This window comes from Antedon mediterranea, chromosome 8 (genome assembly GCF_964355755.1).
Source record: "Antedon mediterranea chromosome 8, ecAntMedi1.1, whole genome shotgun sequence".
NCBI classification, from domain to species: Eukaryota; Metazoa; Echinodermata; class Crinoidea; order Comatulida; family Antedonidae; genus Antedon; species Antedon mediterranea.
This window is the reverse complement of record NC_092677.1, coordinates 22538975-22560621: the sequence shown is the minus strand read 5'-3', so window position 1 is coordinate 22560621 and position 21647 is coordinate 22538975. Positions and strand designations below refer to the sequence as shown.

The 21647-nt window shown below is 34.5% G+C and overlaps 2 protein-coding genes across 2 annotated transcripts; both read left to right on the top strand.

The window, feature by feature from the left end:
- Nucleotides 1-11902: 11902 nt before the first annotated feature.
- On the top strand, nt 11903-16918 carry LOC140057716 (uncharacterized). The gene is made up of 6 exons (XM_072103436.1): nt 11903-11916; nt 12276-12377; nt 12497-12548; nt 12877-12978; nt 13557-16472; nt 16910-16918. Exons 1-6 carry the CDS (start codon nt 11903-11905, stop codon nt 16916-16918), a joined length of 3195 nt encoding a protein of 1064 aa, XP_071959537.1.
- Nucleotides 16919-17812: 894 nt separating this feature from the next.
- On the top strand, nt 17813-19064 carry LOC140057715 (uncharacterized). The gene is made up of 4 exons (XM_072103435.1): nt 17813-17949; nt 18167-18321; nt 18477-18578; nt 18996-19064. Exons 2-4 carry the CDS (start codon nt 18169-18171, stop codon nt 19062-19064), a joined length of 324 nt encoding a protein of 107 aa, XP_071959536.1. The 5' UTR covers nt 17813-17949; nt 18167-18168.
- The last annotated feature ends 2583 nt before the right edge of the window (nt 19065-21647 follow it).

Below are 21647 nucleotides of genomic sequence, written 5' to 3'. Positions count from 1 at the left end.
GTAGATGGTGAAGTTCATCAATTTTTCAACTTAAAAGTTTAAAGGTCATTTTCAAGGTCATAAGGTCAAATAGAGCACATACCTGTTAATTATCGGTATTAATAATTGAAATAAATATAATTTTCATGATAGCCTGGGGCTGATGGTTATAGTGTGGTGTCAAAAAGACCAGAATTGTACTGGGAAGATTTTAAACTTTTTGAGTCACTCCTGGAAGGTGTTTAAGGAATTGAGAGGATGAGTCCTAAAGTATAAAAAAAAAACGAAATTGGAGGCCTACTGGAATGTCTTAAATTTCATTTAAAAACGGTCACAGAGCGTTTGTGGGTTGGGAGTAATGGGCGGCATGGGCACATGCCAATATTCGAAATTTTTCTGGGATGGAAGGAGGTAATGCTCTGAGGTGGGTATTTCTTCAAGCACTGATATATAATGCCTACTGGCCATCTGGGTAACGGCAAACGATTGAATCACAACCACATATGCATGCTTTCTGTAACAACTTCATCGGCTCTTTAGTTTACATATAATACACATGTAACAAGTTCCAAACTGACAACTGGGTTAGGGGCTTCCAAACGACCCGATTCATTTAGGCCACATACTGATCTCTGCCTGATAGTTGGCTCGTATGTTTAGGTTCTATGGTGTCTGTATTCACCATAGGTGAGTTTTTTTAATTTTAAGTGTTTCCCGAAGTAGAAATACAGGTACTTAAATATTTATTGAGTGAAGTGAAATACTTAATATTTAAGGGAAATATATATCACTAGTGTTAATGGTATATGGTCACTGAGTCTAGTTGGAGGTAGCACCAAAGAGTAGTCTGTTATTATACAGTTATCTGCTCAAGAGTACCATATATTTGGCAATATTAAACTTTAGTGTACACTGTACGTGGAAAGTCTTAATCTTAATCAATTCCATTTACAAGGAGTGGATGCGTTACAAATGATTTCCAGTATGACCTCTTCCCATAACCAGCAAATAATGACGTGCTGCAACCTGTAATGGCATGGAAGCTGGTTAGATTATTCTTAATAGGTTTTCAACCACTTTATTGTTCACTATACCAAACATCGTCCATACTTTTGAAGGCTACTATTACAAAGTGCATATCATTAATTAACATCAGCTTTCATGTATAATTGCAAGCTCTTTGTTATTAACATAAAGAATGTCTAAAAACTTTGTGATATTTGTTCTCCTCCAAACCGAGTGTGGCCCAAAACACATACGGAAGTACAGATTAGTACATTGGGACTATCCTTTCAATCGTGTCACTGCTTTTATCCACCCCTTTCCAATGTAATGATCAAATACAACAAAATATCTAGGTAACTTGCATGAATACTTGCATAGTCACCAAATGTTTACAGCCATGTTTACTGCATCCTATAGTGCATGACCATCATGTTTTTACTGTAAGTTTTCTTCTGGAACATCTGTAGGTATTTCAACGACATCCATCATGATATGTGAAGTCATATTTAGTTAAAGATATTAAAATTGGTTGATCAGCAGATGTCAGTCAGTTTTTATATACTTTAAACAGTTGCCTTATAGAAATCCGCAAAGGTTTAGAGCGATGCTTTCTCAGTGGCTCATGAAGTTCTAAGTTCTACTGTTTTTTTCTTTCAATAAGTTGCTACTTTAAATATAAGATCTTCCTTATCATCTGTCAGTTCGAAAGAATATTGTGTATTATGTGTGATTCGTGATAAGTCTGACCATGTCATGCAGAACCTATCAATGAATTACAGCGTTTCTTGTTATACAAATGATTCTATTTTGAATTGATCAATCATCCACTGTTTGTGTTTAGAATATTGGTTCTGATAGTTTAGATAGGTACATTTGTTTACCCTTTTAACCTCATTTCTACAACGAATCCAATCAGTTTTTAAAAGTGTTGGTGGTTTCAGAAATGACGACTTTGGTTGGCAAACTATTAAAATATATAAATATAATTGTGAAAAAGTGGATCTCCTCTCAGTCCTTTGTGAAATTTAGGTTTAAAAAGTCTAAGCTGATGTCCTCGTGTATTTCTGCTTAGATTGCATCTCATTTGAAGGAAGTCTTCCTTGGCTACACCCTCGAAATCTTTTGAAAATTTTCAATCGTTTGTGTCTTTTTGGAGAAATGGATTTCCTGGACACAGTACGTAACGTAATGTTTGTAAATAACGTTAAAACCGTCTTTATCCATGTGTATAAAGGACTTCTTAATTACTTAAGGAGTTTTATATTTGTTATCACCGTCAGCCATGATAGCATAGCTGCGAAGGCCTCAAGAAGAAGTCCCCAATTACCACTCCTTCCAACCTTGATAAAGTCCAATAGTTAGCGTTTTTGAAAACAAAAACTCGATACCCAGGTTTCTCTTTCGAGATTTCTTGAAACAACAAACTTCAATAAAAACTTGTATCATTGAAATAATGAAAAAAATGTTTAATTAATTACATTATAGGGGGTCTCTGACCCAAACAAAAACATCTCGACATTAGGCCATATAGGGGGTCTCTGTTTTCTAAAAACAAATTTCTAAATATTATTACATTATTATAGGTAATATAAATAATTTTTCTAAAAACAAATTTCTAAATATTACTGTATTACATTATTATAAGTAATATTAATATTATAGTAAAAGACCAATCTTTTGGCACATATGGCGTTTCATACATATAACACTTGACCTATTTTTTCCGACAAAAATCAAAACGATGACTGGTGGACAACATGAAAAAGACAAATTTACAACAGACTGGGAAAAGCCTATTAAAAAACTGTGTGTACTTTACAGAAATATGTGAAAACAACATTTTGAGAAAATGACACTTTTATATTTAATTTCCTATGTTTTTATGTGTAAAATTAAATGTTTATCTCATAATTACTATAATATGAAGCATCAGTTGATATACCTTTTTGGATAGATCTGATGATGTAGATGATTTTCCGTGAATAAAAAAAAATCCTATATTTTGACCTTGTTTAACCTCTTGACCACATAAACTGACCTTAAAACCCAAAACTGAAGATGGCATCCACCCCGATCGTTTTTGTCACCCCACAAAGGATACATTCAACATGGTTGCCTGCTATTAACAAAAAATGCCCCCCAAACTTTTTATAGAGGACTTTTGTGTATTTGGCCTCTCTACTATTATATTGTCCATGTTAATGGCAGTGACTATCGTCGTAACCGTCGTCATTTATTACCCGTCTCGGAAAGCAACGACCGCCTCAACATAACACCTACAACCTCCGATCGAGAAGATTTTCCATACTACCATGACATCCAACCCACTCGCAATAATGTAAATAACCGTTTAATCACCACACGCTCTGGAAGAATATCACGGCCTAATTCTAGATACATCCAGAAATGAACTTTAAACTTTACCATGTTAAGTTAACTTAAGAGAAAGGAAGAGTAAGAGTTATTATTGTTATTGTTCATATAAGTTTTTTGATCTAGTTGAGACCTTGCATGGTTTAATGCCTGCTTTTAAAAGGGAAGATGTTGATGATCATCTTAATATGTCTGCTGCCATCTATAGTCTACCTTTGGGACATCCCATGATTTCATGTTACAGTAAGAGCACATGTACACAACGAATAAAGAACAAATTCAAATTCAAATATTCTTTATTCATCCTCAATCATGAAAATATACAACAACAATATATGAGAACATAAAAAAGATGAAAAGGAAACACATAAAAACAAGAGCTTGATTAGTTGTGTCCCCCTATGTCCCTAACTAGCCTAAAAAACTAAAACATAAATAATAAAAAAGCATCCTGCAACAAGTATTTTTAAAATTATTTGTAAAATGATAATAAATGTTCTTTAAACAATGATTTAAATATATATATTGATTTGGTACTTTGTAGTTCGTAATTCAAGTCATTCCACAATTTGGGTCCCACACATGACACAGTAAAACTAGTAGAAGTACGATTACGTTTTCTGAGTCTCATTTTGTCTTTAGATCTTGTATTATAATTATGGTAAGAACCATTTTTAATAAAGAGCGATGAAAAACGCACGTCCTGATTAGTAGTAACATTATACATGAAAAGCCCAATTTGGTACTTATTGAAGTTTAAATTTATAGAAACATTCAGTCATTGAATCATTAAACTTTGACCATGTTATAGCTCGTAATGCCCTTTTCTGGAGTTTAAATAACTCATCTAGATAACTTGGAAATGTGCTACACCATATTATGTTGCAATAATTTAATACTGGTTCAATGAGTGATTTGTATATTGTCCAGAGAGCATAGGTTGGTAAAAATTGTCTTACTATATATAGTATGCCTACATATCGAGATAGTTTCCTAGCTGTAACATTGATGTGGTTCTTATATGTGAGAAATTCATCAATATGTACTCCAAGGAATTTAGTCGATTTAACTCTATCTATTCTTTTATTGTTGACATAAATATTTACATTCTCTAAATTACTTGGATTTCGCTGATTGCGGAAAATTATGTAATTAGTTTTTTTAACGTTGATTGATAGTTTATTGCACATGAACCAATCCAAAACATTTTTTAGTTCACCATTAACTAGTTCTATGAGCGTATCCAAGTTTTCGTGAGATGCAGATATGTTTGTGTCGTCAGCAAATAAAACAAAAGATAACGAGTTTGAGCAATTAAATACATCGTTAATGTACAAAATAAAAAGTAGAGGCCCCAGAATTGAACCCTGTGGTACACCGCAATTTATATCCATCAAACACGAACTTGTGTTATCAATAGACGTAAATTGTTTCCTTCCACTAATATAGTTTCTAAACCATTTAAAGGCCGTGCCTCTTATGCCATAGTGTTCCAATTTTTTAAGAAGTATATCATGGTTGATGGTGTCAAACGCTTTTGACAAATCAATAAATATTCCGATGGTGTTATTCGTTCAACCAGATCTATAACGGCCATAAAAGTAGAACTGTTTTTTCTGAAACCATATTGTGCATTATTAAGGGTGTTAAACTTTGTGATATAATTATCTATATATAAATTTACGTAAGGGCAAAATTCGGTAAATCGCGGCTAACTTTTAGAATTTTTACTCGATGGTATGTAAAGTTGGTTCGTACTTTCGGTACTGATTTTAACCACCTGATGTAACCCTGTTTACTAATTAAATTAAGTTAGATAATTAGTTATTGACGATTAAAACGAATTTAGGTTCAACGATTTGCCCCAGATAGGGGTGTTTTCCGATCGTGGTATACACTGTCTAATGGATGTCCATCTTGAAAAATACCCGCCACAAAAATGCGAGGAGGCTTCGCATTTTCCTATCTCCTCCTACGATAATTGTTTTTAATAGCTGAAAACCGGTTGAACAGCTCGAGTACAGTATCATAATGTTGAAGACAGGCCGATTTTCTTTAAAAAATACTATTTTGATAGATTTAATATACGTTTATACAAATGTATTGATTTGCGATGAATGGAACATTCCAATCTCTGTGTCGTTCCACAAGTGTCTATTCCCTCAGGCGTCGTAAAGGAAAGTACTGTATACTCATAACAGAAATTCGATCCATTTTTTTTTTCAATCTTTGCCGCAGAGGTTGGATATAATTTTTTTTAAACGGATAATGAGCTAGCGTTTTCAGTCGCCGTAATTTAATATTTATTACCGATTAAATCGAATTTATGATTTTCCCCGAATAGAGGTGGTTTTCACAAATTGTTTAACATTATATAAACATACACGTCGTAGTGATGTATCGTTACATGTACTGTACTATTTCAATCGACTACGACGGTGATAGTTTCAACAAAGTATTACATCGCAATGTTTTACTGTGTTTAGTGGTATATTATTTGTAAAGCATGTTAATTAATATTTCGTTACAAAATAAAGAATATATTTAAAAATTGTTCCTCTTTGCACCCATCCTCTTCCCCATCTCTCAACCATAATGTTACATACAAAACACAAATTAAGTTTGTTTAAATTTGACTTAAACAATTGGTCTCATTTTGTGACAACTTTCTCTTTCGGAAGTAATTCCCAGTGTGCTAATTTTAGTTGAGTACATAAATCACAGTGTCTATTTAATCGTTCCTGTAAACGACATATATTATTGTCCTGCATTATTGTACATTTGAAATCGCCAGTTTTTTAACGCTGAAATTACTGTGTATTCGAGAACCATCTGTGGGCACGACCTAGATGGTACGCGAGCGAAGCGAGCGTTCCATCTAGTTTACTCTAATTTGAACAATTTTTTCAAGAATTTTTGAAGCGGTAGGCAGAATAGAGATCGGCCTATAATTACTGACGTCACTTTTATTGCCAGATTTAAAACTTGGAACTACTCTAGCTACTTTCATACTATCAGGAACCATGCCTGTCTCAAAAGAGAGGTTAAAGATATGTACAAGAGGAGATGCCACAGCAGCAATAATATGCTTTAGAATGCGATTACTTAAGTTATCAACACCTTCTGAATTTGAATTTTTGATTTGACTAACTATTTCAATGACCTCTTCTTCATTCGTAGGATTGGAATATATGGATTGGGATTGACTCTCTTTCATATAAATTGTTTAAAGTCAGAATTGTTTACATTTGGTATTTTGTTTGCTAATTCATTTCCAATGTTGGAGAAGAAGTCATTAAAAGCGTCAGACATACCTTTTGAATCACATACTATGGTTAATTACATCATTTGGCTTAACACTCGATTTTTTTCTATTTAGAACTTCATTTAAAACTTTCCATGTTTGCTTTGAATCGTGTCGAGCTGCATCCAGTTTTTTGGAATAATATTGTTTTTTTCGAATTCTAACTAAATTTATTTTTGTACTTTTTATATATATTTTTTAATAATTGTGTTGGGTTTTTAAGGTATTTTTTATAAAGTTTATTTTTCTTTTTTATTGAAATCAAAATTCCTGTTGTGATCCATGGTTTTTTCTTTGTATTACCATTTGGCTTATTACTTTTTGTAGGTATGTTATTATCTATGAGATTGGATAGTTTTTTAATAAATAGGTTATATGATGTATTGGTATCTGTGCATAAATATAGTTCACCCCAATCCTCATTAGAAATAGCAATAAGCAAGTTATTTAATGTTGTATCATTAATTATTTTTTGTTTTGTAATTGGAGCTTGTGTGTTAGTATTTAATGACAAGTGTGTTGTCATGAAAATGGGTAGATGATCGGTAATGTCAGTGACTATTACTCCACAATGCGAAATGTTATCATCATTTGTAATAATATTATCTAAAATTGTAGCAGAAGACGATGTTATTCTGGTGGGTAAGTTGATTAATGGATTAAAAGATGTTGAGTAAATAATGTTTGTGAATTCCTGTGTTGTTTTTTGAATGTCATATTTTAATAAGTCTTGATTAAAATCTCCTAAGATATAGCAGTTTTTGTTAAATGAGTTGACGTTTGAATTTGGTGGTCGATACAACATACCTACAATAGTATTTTTGCCGTTTGTGTTTATTATTTCTAGAAAAAGTGAATCAATGGAGTTATCATTAAATACAAAATCATCACGTGTTACGGTGTTGATTTGTTCTTTTAAATATAGACAAACTCCACCACCGACTCTACCTTCTCTATTACAAGTGTACATATTGTATCCATTGATATTTAATAAGTCAATTGGCGTGTTCTTATTTATCCAGGTTTCCGAGAAACCAAGTACATCAAACGCACGACCTATGGTATCTAACAGAATGCTAATTTCGTCGAAGTGTTTTGGAAGACTACGTGCATTCATGTGTAACGTTGTAAAGATACCATTGTTATCAATTTGCGCCTGTAGCTCATTTAGTTGTGTTGGAGTGAAATATTTGCATAAACCAGCCTCGTCACTTTCAAAGCAATCTATGGAATGTGTAGGACTCGATTTATTTTCATATTGAGTCGTGCTCATAAAGTAGTATTGGAAAAAAGAACAAAATACAATCAATTCACCAAAGCTGTTAAGCAAAATGGCGTTCAACTAAATGACTAAAAACCGGCAGGTTAGCAATACAATAATAAAAAAAAAAACACAATTTACAATAAAAAGAATCACAATAAAGCACACACACCAAACAATTAATGCAGTCTATAATGTATACAATAGTTAAAATTCTGGTTTCAGGGCAAAAACAAGAAATCTCACAATTTCACATTTAATGTAATACCACACGGTAAATTAGGTGGAATGCAGTTTGTTGAGATCGGAAAATTTTGTTACGACAATCTTCTTATTATTCTTAGTTAGTACATGTATGCGTCCATCTTTACCATATTATATTGTATTTAATATCAAATTTATGATATTTAATATTTATATTAGATGACGTTTAATTTCAGGAGGTTTTGAATCTATAAGTTATCAAAATATGCAATTACCATAATTATTTAGGTGTTTTTTTTTTTTTTTTTAGAGATACATGGTAGCAACTATAAAGCTGCAATGAGGGGAGCAAATGAAATTCCTCAGGAAGATTAGTTCTTACATTACATCTTCATTAGGAACTATCATTAAACTGTCAAATTAGTTAATTTACATTAAGGGCAAAAAAAATAAATAAACGGTCTCAGGTCTGCGCGCGCGTCGATTTAGACCTTGCGCGTCAACGTTTTTTTTTTCATACAACAGCGCCACCTATCGATGAAATTTTCTAAACTTTTATCAATCGTTCGCGCAACAACTGTCTATCGTCCCGGCGGCGGGGACAGGACGAGCCTGGACTTGATTATTGTGAGGGTCGGCTAATGCTGCATGCATGCGCTGCTAGCGTATCCGGATATTCACCCCCTGGACATTTACCTTTACCTTTACCTTTACTATCCCTTTAGAACACCCTAACCACCCAGACCATTCAACAACCTGACTCTGCAACAGTGTATAATAGGAATTAATAACTATATTTTAATTCGTTACTTTGACGAATTACTATTCATTATTGTAAACAAAAGTAAAAGATTGAACATAAATATAGCCTGGTATAAACTGAAGATTGTCACACATGATCATAGGATAGTCGAACGTATTATATAGTACTCCCTGTATTTACTGTAAAGACTGGGTTCGCTAATAATAATAATAATTTTTGCGTCAGGACAATGCTTCGATTACCACTGGTCTTAAAAGAATTAATTTTTGTCTCAAATTTGTCATATATGTATTTTTGTACACTAGAAGAATAATATCACTTTTGATATTTGACCTCAATGTTCACTCACCGAATAAACGTCGATCTTTAAATAAATTCCCCTCAAATAAACGGTGACCATGTCACTCCCATGAAACATCATATGGAATAATCGGCATCTATTTCCATTAGATTATACCCCCTCCCATTGAATAAACAACTTTCTTCCAATAAATGTCCACCTAAAAACCACCTAAACAATAAACAGCCCATCTTTAAATCTAGCACATCTAGGGTCTAGCGTGCTGTTAAACAGAATAATCGGTTAAAAACGGGTGTTTCGAAACTAGAGACCCGAGACCAGAGACCAGAGACCCAATACGAAAAGGGAGACCTAAATATACGAAAAGGGAGACCCCACTATACGAAAAGGGAGACCCTAATATACGAAAAGGGAGACCTAAATATACGAAAAGGGAGACCCAATTATACGAAAGGGAGACCCAAATATACAAAATGGGAGACCCAAATATACGAAAAGGGAGACCCACTGTAAGAAAAGGGAGACCCCACTATAAGAAGAGGGAGACCCCACTATACGAAAAGAAGTCATTGCTCAACAAAATCAGGGATCTGCCTGGATTTGTTCCTGTTTTTGTTAATGATTTTTTTATCACTTGATAGAAAGATGCGATATGAAGAATTGACACTTTTGAAAGAGCATGGGCTTTCAATCCTACTGTGTTGTTCACACATTCTCCAGGTGGAAATGTTGGCAATTTTCATTTTATTTGGAAAATTCCTGAAATGTCCACATCTTGCTCTGATGATGTCATGTCAAAATCTGTGTGTGTGACACAATCACTCCAAAACCAATTGCCCAAGTTTCATACCAGGCAGATGCGTAGAGAGTTTGTTGGTATGTTTGGAAAAATTGCTAAAGTCAAACCATATTATCTTCGGGAAATGTATAAGAGGCTCATGGGTGATTGGACATCTGCACATGATACAGATGCTGCTGCTTTAGACAAACGAGTTAAACAGTTTCTTCAGCTTGGTGATCCAGATATTGTAACTGACCTCAGGGAACACAATCCAGGTAGACCATCCAAGTATGAGCCCTTTTGGAATGAAGTTGAAAAATATATGGAGAATGTTGTAGAAACTGCAGTACAGGAAAGACGACATGGAACTGTAACATACTTGGCAACAGCCATGTCTGTATCAAATTTACTTGAAGGTGAGCCAGGACACCCAGTCGCTGCCGTTGAAAGGGGGAAGAAGGTTTTGATAGGCCTAAATCAGTCTTTCGAAGTGTCTGATCATGATTTTACAAAGCAAACTCTAACACCAAGTGTAGCCCTTCGACTTGACATCCCTGAGACTATGGAGGGAAGTTTTTACCAAGGTCAAGTCTACACTGCCTTGAAGGATTCAGTATTTCAGTCTTCTTCGCCCTTACGCCACGCCACTGAGCTTATGAGTATGCTCAAAGAAGGCGAAAAACCATTGAAGGAAGTATTCAGATGGCGGTCCTGACCACCGAGTAAATTACCTCTCTTTACAACTATCACTCATTTCAGCATTTCTTGAAGTTGATTTTGATGCAGTCATTGCAGCACGAACTCCTCCAGGCCATTCTTGGAAAAATCCATGTGAGCGTATCATGTCAATTTTGAATTTAGCCTCGCAAGCTGTAGGAGTTATGCGCCAAAAACTTTCACCAGAGATGGAGGCTTTGCTTGCTAAATGCAATAGTGTTGCAGACATCCGTTCAGCTGCTACAACCCATCCAGCTCTCAAAGGTTCACTGTCTGATGGCCTTCAAGACACCATCTGCCTAATATCATCATTGTTCAGGCAATTAAAATTAAAGGGTGTTCCATTTAGATCATTTACACCTGCCACAACAGATGATATGGATGGCCATCACAACCATGTCCTCAAAATCGATGCACAGTTGCCTCAAAATGCTACCATGAAGGACCTGAAAAAATCTGATAGTCTTAAAAACTTTTTTGAAAAGCACTGCCAACTAAGACACTACAGTTTTTGTGTTCTCAAATGTTCGGATCCTGAATGTGGTTTCCACAAACCCCCAAGGCTCACAGAAAGTGTATTTAAAGACCTTCACTTTCTGCCTGATCCTATCATGGCAGCTGATGGAATACACTACAAGGGGTTTACAGAGATCTATGGAACTCCAACAACTGAATGTGACCGCCCGTCACTCAAAGAAGGTAAAAAGACAGGCCATGGATTACCATTTAATCCATCGGCACAGACATCGGCACGTGTGAAAAAAACTGTTTCTTGTCAAGAGTGCAGTAAGCCAAGAGTCATGCATGCAGCACGAAAGCTAAAAAAGGAGCAGCTAGATCAGTTGGAAGCAGCTCTAAGTCAACTAGACTACACTTGTGGAACAGATCTTGCAGACTTTGTGCCAGATAATTTAGAGCCTGAGGAAGAGTCCATTTTGAAGATAGTATTCATCAGGAAAGATTTGCAATGTGTTCAGCCAGTTGAGGTTACCTACTATTCTTCTGGGGTGTTTGCAGCAGTTTGCTGTCATTGTGCATCGGGAGATGATTTACTGACTGGACCCCAAGTTCAAAACATTTACCCAATATGTCACACTTGCAAAGCAATTCCCAATAAGCAGACCATTGTTAAAAGAAAAAGAAATTTAGACAAACTATAAATAGATTAACAGACATCTGTATTCCAGTCACAATATAATGTATACATTGACTAAATGAATCATTGCTGGTAGTTTTAATTTTCTATATATACTTACAGTATGATCATACATCCCAGAAGATATCTTTATTATATAATGTTTACTTGTCAGTTTTAAATGAATGTATATTAAAGCATGTTTAAAATATATATGACTTTAAGTAAAGTAGTAGTTGAAGTTGAATCATTTAAAAATGCTCCACTACAGACAATTCGCCTCACATATTGATTTTTAGCATACTAAATTAACTAAAAAGCCCTAAACCTTACCTTTTCTGTACCATCTGTAATATTTAGGAAATTAAAAATCTTTCACCCTTTATCCTTGATTTCAATATATTATATTTAGATACGCAAAAAAAGGATTTTTTTAATTATCTACTAAAAAGCCGACAATTTGGCAAACACCAGGCAAAACAATGTGAGGCCAAGATCAAGTTTTTGACAGGAGGTGATCCCAAAAAATTATTTGATTCTCAACACCGCAGAAGGTAAGTTTACAATGGTGCAAATCATTATGTGTATTTTAAGACTGTTCTCGCTTGTATATTATTATGGCATGTCTTTTTTTATTGTGTAATTTTTAAATTGTTGGTATTGATTGTTTTAGATTAAGTACAGCGCTTGAGTTTGTTTCTGTCATTATGAAGCGCTTTAAAAATGTAATTTATTATTATTATTATTAAAAACATTAGTAAAGTTGATGAGCTTCGAGAGAAAAGAACTGCAAGCACTGCGAGACATTACATAACAACATTACATAACAAGTGGCCAAACCTACCTTGATTTTGTTACTTTTGATGTGCCAGAATTTAGTAGTGAAATGGTGCTTGATGCCCAAAATAAACTAAGGATTTTAGCAAAATCCTTCATTTTTTGTTTGTATATTTCTCACCAATTAACAACAAAAAATAAACAGCAAACATAATAATATATTTACTTAAATAAAATAAATGTATATAAATGCATATGAATGGATAAAAAATACAGGAAGAGGGCAGACAACCTGAGGAACAAGTTCCTATAACCTTAAAGGTTTTGACCGCTCTAAGAAACGACATTATAAATTATAATTTGAATTTAGCAACTAAAGTAAAACACTGTCCTTTAAAGCACAAATATCCTTTAAATAGTTTTGTTCTCTCAATGAAACCTTGCTTTTTGGGTTTTAAGTACACATTTTGAGAGTGATTTTACTACCAATATTGTTATCAGCACTTACAACTATTGTATTGTATATTCTTTTTTCTTATTTTTATCAGCTAAACTGGATTTAGAAAAGATTTTTTTATAGCTATAGCTAGGCCTTATCTAGCTGTGTGCATGCTATTGTCTTAGCAGTGTTCAGTGAAGCAAAGCCTATTGTTGCCTTAGAACTTTGGGACAGCATAGCATAGAAGATTTGTTTACAGGGCCTAGAGTCGGTGTATGTGTGATATTATTATTATAATCTACCATTGCTACGAGTAAACTATGTTGACCTATAACTATAGCTACTCAAAGCTACTTAACCTGAGACAATATGCTGGAAAAATTACTACTGCGGTTGGAAGTGTTTTGAAAGACTTGGGAATTTTCCATTATAGAGGTACCCGTGGTGGACGCAAGTCAAAATTTCACACAAAGAGTAATAAAGATATCATTCTAAAAACCTTTCTAACATAAACAAGAAAGTACAAGAAGCAGTTAGGAAAAAAAAGCCTGCAAAATATTTTCATTGGCGAGCAGGACAGATTAATGTTAATACCTGCTCAGATGACTTCTTACTACATGAAACCCTCATTCAAATTAAAGCAGCAAACCTTGACATCGTGTGTATGCAGGAAGTGAGACGGATTGGTACCGGTGCAATCTCACATGAGGGCTACAATGTATACTGGACTGGACTGAAAATCAAAAAGATGTATGGGGTTGCTATTGCCATCAAACAGTCACCCCATATCAAAGTGTCTAATGTTTATTATGTTTATGAACGTCTAATGGCAATAGACGTCACAATACAAAATTGTAAATTAAGAATTGTGTCTGCGTACTCTCCTACGGAATCCGGTTCAGAATCATCAAAGGATATTTTCTATGCAAAACTCTCCAAAGTAACAAGAGTCGAGAACAACACAAAACTCTTACTGATGGGAGACTTTAATGCAACATCAACAATAACAACCAGAAAATCACTCTTTGATGGAAACCTACATAGATTTCAAGACACAGATGACATTAGTAACGACAATGGCACAAGACTCATCAACTACTGCTCTGACTTCAAGCTATGCATACTGAACACCTGGTTTGACCATCCAAATGTTCATCGGATCACTTGGCATAGCAACGATGGTGTTACAAAGAAAATACTAGATTACAACATATGTGATCACTGGTTGAGGAAGTATGTTACTGACACAAGAGTCTATAACAACTATTATCTTTCGTCGGATCATAGAATCCTTGTGAGTAATATGACAACACCAGCCAACAAAGCAGCCAGGTGGAAGAAGCATAAAAAGAAAAAACAGAGCAAGAGAGCCAACATGAGTAAACTTAAAGATCGAGAAGTAAGAAATAATGTTAAAACAAAGATAGAAGAAGAAATTAATAAAATTACTTCTCCTGAAAAGACAACAACCACTACATCAACTGAGCGCTATACAACACTTATGACAGTGCTAAATAAGGCAGTTGAAGAAGTCCCGAAGAAAACAAGAAACCAAAATGCTCATCCCTGGGATGGTGATGAAAGACTACAACAGCTTATAAAAGAAAGAAAGAATATTAACAAAAGCATAGTTACCTACAAAGAAGAGGAGATCAAGGCTATGCAGAAAGCAATTAAGATAAGGGTGAAGGAACTACGGAATGAATATTTGTATGAAGAAGCAAGCAAGTTAAATGAAGCCCACCAAAATAGAAAAATATTTGATTTATGGAGAAAAGCTAAGGAGCACGGTGATGTTATAAGAAAAGCACCAAAGCCTATAAAATGTCCTGGATTACGTGAACACTTTAAAGATCACTTTAATCCAGACCAATCTAGCCTTAAAATCCCAGATGAAATTAGCACACCTCCAGAATATATTATCAACCTGAGACAACCAGAATTTGAGATGGACAATGAACCTCCGTCCAAGAAAGAAATTATTGATGCAATCGGACATCTAAAAGGTCGCAAAGCTACCCTAGATGTCGCTTCTGAAATGTTGCAAGTCGCCACAGAGAACCCAGTATTCGTCGACCATGTACATAGACTGTTTGAGGAAATTTGGAGAACGAAAGAAGTACCAAGTGATTGGGGACTGTCCAAATTAACAACCATTTGGAAAAAAAAAGGCAGTCCACTTGATCCATCAATGTATAGAGGAATATCAATTGGGTCTACATTTTCAAAGATACTTATGGTTATCATTCTTTCACGTTTTTCCATCTTTTATGAAAGTCAACTTCTACGCACACAGTTTGGATTCAGGTCCAACAGAGGGTGCAATGATGCTATATATGTAATCAAGCAGATCCAGGAAATTGCGTATCGCTCAAATCGCAAACTCTATACATGCTTCATTGATTTAACAGCAGCATTCGACCATGTGAATCGTAATCTTCTTTTCCTAAGCGTTCGTAATAGGTTTCACTTAAACCAGTCTACTACTATGATTGACATTATACAATCACTGTACAGCTCAACGAAAGCATACCTTGCTGACGACGATCCGAGTGATGATAAGTTCGAAACATCTTCTGGGGTGCGACAGGGTGGTATTGAGAGTACCAGCATGTTTAACCAATATTTTGATTACGTTATTAGAGTGTTCAAACAACGCTGTAAAGATGCTAGTTTGGATGGCCTAATGATACAATACCTAATTCCTATTGAAGCTACAAATCGTGCTCAAAGATGTAAAGCACCATCAAGGGGCATCTATGACGACTTTGAAAGTGGCTATGCTGACGACTTTGCTGTAAGCTCCTGGTCACAAGAAGAACTGCAAACCATTGTGAACATCTTGAATAAAGTTTGTCTGGAATTTGGTCTAAGAATTAGTGCCCCCAAAACAGAAACCATTATATGGAACTGGAAAGAGGAAGTTGAAGAATACCCAAGATGCATCATACAAATTGGCGGCGTACACATTAACAACGTAACACACTTTAGATACCTTGGTGTATGGGCTACCTACAATGATGTTCATATTGGAGATCAAGAAGTAAAATACAGAATCAATTCAGCCAAAGGAGCATTTGCAGAGAATAGGGCATTGCTTACCAACAGAACAATCCACCTACAAACAAGAATGATGTTTCTTAATGGTCTAGTTAGGAGTAGACTCACCTATGGTTGCCATGCTTGGAGGGCAACAGGAAGTGAAATGTCCAAACTTAGCACAACATACAAAACCTTCCTAAGAAGAATGCTAGTGAATGGCTTTCAAAGAGTCTGCCCACCAAACCATGTAGACATATCCTCAGATGAAGAAACAGATGAAAACTATATAGACTGGCGTTACGTAATTGATAATGACGATCTCTACAAAATTACTGGCTGTCAACCGCTAGAAGAATATGTCTACAAGCAACAATTCAACTGGATCGGACATGTAATTAGAAAAGAAAATGAAGATCCTACAAAAATTCTTACTTTTCACACAACACAAAGTAAACGAAGAGGTCGGAAGATACCATCAGTACTTGATAGAGTTGTACAACAAAGTCAACTTACTAGATGCAACTTCATTAGAGCCTGCTTCAACAGAAATTTATAATTCCCAGCAATGTTTTAACTGTATATATGAACTGTTTTATAAGTTGTTTTGTGACTGTGTAATTTGGTAGTAGTCACTCTCATACTGTAGGCCTACATTTAAAAGTAACACATCCAAATGCCAACTTCAAGTCAATGGCTACCAGATGTCTCTGTGAGACGGTTATTTGAACCAGTACCAGTACCAGTACATTCCACAATTGATTGAGGTCTGATGAACTACTGAATATTTTTACAATTAGGTAAAATTGATAATGCATTTTTTTTTATTAGATGAGATGATAACAATACAAGAGGAGCAACTTTAAAAAAAAAAATTAAAACCTCTAGCAATGCAAATAAATGGTATTAATCACTTAATACAATGATTATTATTACAGTTATTATTAAATTCAATTTATTAATATTATATATGTAATTATGTTAAAATACCTAACAGCATGTTCCATTTAATTAAGTCAAATTAGAGAAAATTAATAACGGAGATAAAATGATTCATTCTCTTCCCTCTTCATTTATTTATTTTTCAATGGCAAATAAAATGTGTTATGATTTTTCAACTTTTAGAAAAGCTAAAAAATAGGCAATTAGTGTCTTTGGAGGAACATAGTTATTTCAAAGGATATATGATATCACTAATATGCTTACGCAATGGATGTCGCTCGGGCGTCATATCAAATATGACAGTTTCTGAATTTGATGAAGCAGAGAAAATTAATAATGAATTTTGCATTACAGTAAGTAAACAGAGAAAGTCTTATTGGGAGAAGTAGATCACAAAATTGTGTGTCTATAGTAAAATCCCACACCATGTGACTAACAGGTTTAAATTATTAGTAATAGGTAAGGTAAGAAATTGTGAATGATTTCTAAATAAGGCATTAAAATTGTAAGAAACTTAATGCCATGTAAGCACAGCAGGTTGTCAATAAGTGAAAACCAACTATTAGGCCTACTGGAATGAAATTTAATTAATTATATTGTTTTGTTTAACAATAAAGCATTGTTGAATGTCAGTTGTCTAAGTAGAAGGCATTTCAAATCTAAAATTGTTACACTAATAGGTAACAAATCACAAAACTGCCGCTCAAGGCCCAGCCATCTTATTCCTGGAAGAGGATTTATATCAAATGATGAACCATTTCAGAAATAACCTTTCCAACATCCAGGAGGCGACTAAAGAAGCATTTTTTAAAATAATGGGCGAAAAAATTAGATCATGCCAGGAATTGACACGCATGTGGCACAGCCTGGGTGTCCGAAAGAACAAAACTATAAACTGCACACATTTTAGGAAGCAGTTAGCCACTATGGTAAGGAAGAACAACATTAAATTAACCAGAATGACACTCTAATGCCTGTATCCCCAGAAATTATGCTATAGAATGCATATCACTGACATTAGGCCTACACTGAATTAAGCATCAGTTTGGCTCAAAACTATAGGCTACTGACTATAAAGACAATTTAAAACAAATATTTGAAATAAACACTAATATTTATACCTGATTTCATAATTCTATTTTCCAGTCATGGAACAAAATAAGAACAACAATCAAAATAAGGAGCATATTGCTTCGTACATGCACCATTCGCTAAGAACTCAAGACAAGTACTACAAAGCGACACAAAGAATAAGTGAGGCTGTTGAAGCTAAAAAAATTATTAATCAAATGAAAGAATCTGTAAGTATGCCTAAATACTATTCCATCTACAATACAAAAACCAAAAAATAAATTAAAAAAATACATACATTAATTAAATTCTCTATAGATTAATTAGATTAAAAACAAGTATGAACAAATGTTTATTTATTTACACACTATCTTAATTTCGTTAGCTGAGCAGTCGAAAAACCAGATACATTTTCACTGAAATGGACATCGGACTTTTGAAAACACTCTACAGTGATGTCCTCAAAAACAAAATTACAATGGCCAAGGTAAGTGGAGGTAACATTATTTGGTATGTTAGAAAGTTCAAATAAGATTTTAGCACAGTAAAAATTCAACATACAGTACCTTGAAGAAATCCTATGTTGAAAATTTAAATCCAGTGAATTCTCAAAGCTTGTTTGAACTTTCTAAATTAGTAGTAACAGTATTTTTATTGGTATGTTATATATAGGCAAACTTTTTAAATCAGCCAAGATTTCAAATAATATCGTACTGTAATAATAAAAATAAATCTCATGCAGAATCATAATTGAAATACAATAATTTGTATATATTTTTTAATTTATAAATATTAAAATAAACTGCAAAAGAGCAATGAGATAGCTACAATAACAGTTGTCTTATTAAAAAAAAATAAATAAAAAATAATATTATTAAATAACTTTTGTTTTTATTTTTTAAAGGTTGAAGCCATTTATGATAAAAATGTTTCAATACAACATATGTCATTGAAATGTGTTATGACAAGCTAAGAAACCTTAAAGAATAAATGGAAATGATGCAAGCTATGATGCTACACATACAATGTTATACTTCTTTCTTGAGCTTAAGCTTTCAAATTCTTGATTATTGTACATAGATTGTCACCACAAGAAAGGTTTTTTTATTGTTTATTGTAAATGCTATTTAATTAGTATTAGCATTTAATAAAAGGAATTCCTAATTTTGGATAACATGGATTATGTTTGGTTGATATATGAGGTTCAGGCCCAGGATATGGTTTTCGGTTACATTTTGTTTTTGTTTATTTTATATTGACATGTTTTTTCAGTTAATAAAACTACCACGCTACTTGAGAAAAAAGTACAGTAGTCTTACCATAGTAAGTATGTATATATTACTTTGAATTTGTCCTACTATGTAACTACTTGAATAACTGTACCCCTACAAGTAAGCATATTAATTGAAATTGAAAAAACCTTACAATTTATTAGTAGTACTACTATAAACTACAATTGTTTAACAATAGTTACTTTTGTTTTAGCATGTACATTTTAAAACCAATTGTAACTAATGTATTTTTGTGTTGTTTACTAGATGATTTCTCAAACAATTTTACTTGAATGTCCTGATTAATCAACTACATCTACTATCATCAAATCAGCTTCTGATTAATAAAATACATATGTTGTTTTTAAATTCACTAAACATTTACTAAATAATCAACTAAATTTATTGTGTTTATATTTGTTACATGGCAAGAAAACCAGGCCCTCTATAAAAAAATTGAGGGAGGTCAATTGGGAGAGTTCAGGGAGACATGTTTGATTGGGTTGCTGGCCTGTTTTTGTTAAGGGATTGCTGTTTGGTTTTGTTGTTTTCGTAAGATGTTTAAAGTTAAATTAAAAAGAACAGTTATTTAGAATTAAACCGTGGTTAACCATTAACAAGGAACTGATGATTATCCAGTAGATGATTAGGAATATAAGATCGTTTACAATTAAAGAGAACAGATGTGTTAATCCGTTGTTTTTGTTGATTCATATTGTGTACGGGGATACTAAATTCACTTTGGAAAAATATTGTTGAACTATTGTTGAGATGTCCTGGAAACCTGTGTAAAATCTGGCGATCCTGCCAGGACATCGCTAGGAAGTGAATAAGAAAAGAAAAGCGAAGAACATGGAATTAGAAACTCTAGAGAGAGCGGTACGTAGTACACTTTACCTTCTGACTGTAGAACAAGTAAAAGAAGTGGCACGGTATCTTAAGCTAGAAGGAATGGATAACAAAACGAAACACATTGTTTTAAAGGCAATCAATACATTTTTAGATGGCGATGAGGTAGACGCAATGGAGGATAAAGGACTAGCACTGTTGACGGGCATGCATGAACTAATAATTGGTGGATTCGAGGCACCAGGAGAGGAGATCGAAGTGGCAGTAAATCAGGTGACGTCTGCAGGGGGTGAGAGACCAGCGCCAGAGAACAAGGGCTTGGGTGCTTTCCCATGGGGCAGACGTGATCTGAAGCTAAGTGGACAGATTGGGGCACCCGGACAGGCAGGGAAGCTGACCACAGTTGCGAAGAATTCTAAGGGCTCATTATAAGGAACGAGATGCGATGGACCTGTATCAAGAACTAGCAGCAGCATCGCTTCGAAAATCTGAAGCAACACAGGATTTTGTTATGTGTGCGATGAGCCTTCGTCAACGGGTCACTTTTGCATCCCAGGAAGATCAATCAACCCTAAAATATGATGCGGATTTAGTACAAAATACCTTCATCCAAACATTGAAGACTGGCTTGCCAGAGAGATTGAGAAGTGAAATGAATCCGTATCTTACACCGAAAATTACCAATGAAGATCTTCTAGAAAGATTAGCCATTGTGGAGAATCTAGAAGAAAGACGGTCTCAGAAAAGTAAAACGTGCATCAGTGCTGCTTCTGTTGCAGCAGATGGACAGCAGGATGAGATACAACTGTTGATAAAAGGAATGAAGACACTACAGGCTAATGTGTCGGCACTTCAACAAGTGAGACTGCATCCCTTTCAATGGTGCAGCAGAGAACTGAAAGAAAGACTAGAGAAAGGGGTTGTGATGTATGCAAACAGAATAAGAAAGGGGCGGAGTGTAGACATTGTTTTAAGTGCGGTGGATCCAACCATTTTGCCAGGAGCTGTAGGAGCCAGGGAAACGGACCAAGGTCAATCCAGCGGGACGGGGAGAGACCATAGACACAGACAGGTCCCCCAAACAAAATACCAGTAACAAGCTCTTGGAAGTAATAGTTGTCAGGTCAGCCATCTTACACCAAGACAACATCAACAAATTGTCAAGCTTATCGGTAACAAGTGTATCATCAAATGCCAAATAAACGGCGGTGTGGTAGAAGCTTTATTTGACACTACGGGATTTAAAAAAACTGTTGTTAGAAGTTCGAATTATTACCAGAAAACATTTTCCACTTTAGTACCTGTCTTGGTAACCGAAGATAATTTGCTACATCCAATCATTGGGTATAATGTCATCAGAGAGATTATCCAGCATACTGAGGGACCAGAATTAAAGCAGGCCATAAGTACATCTTTCCCAAAATGTCATCACATTA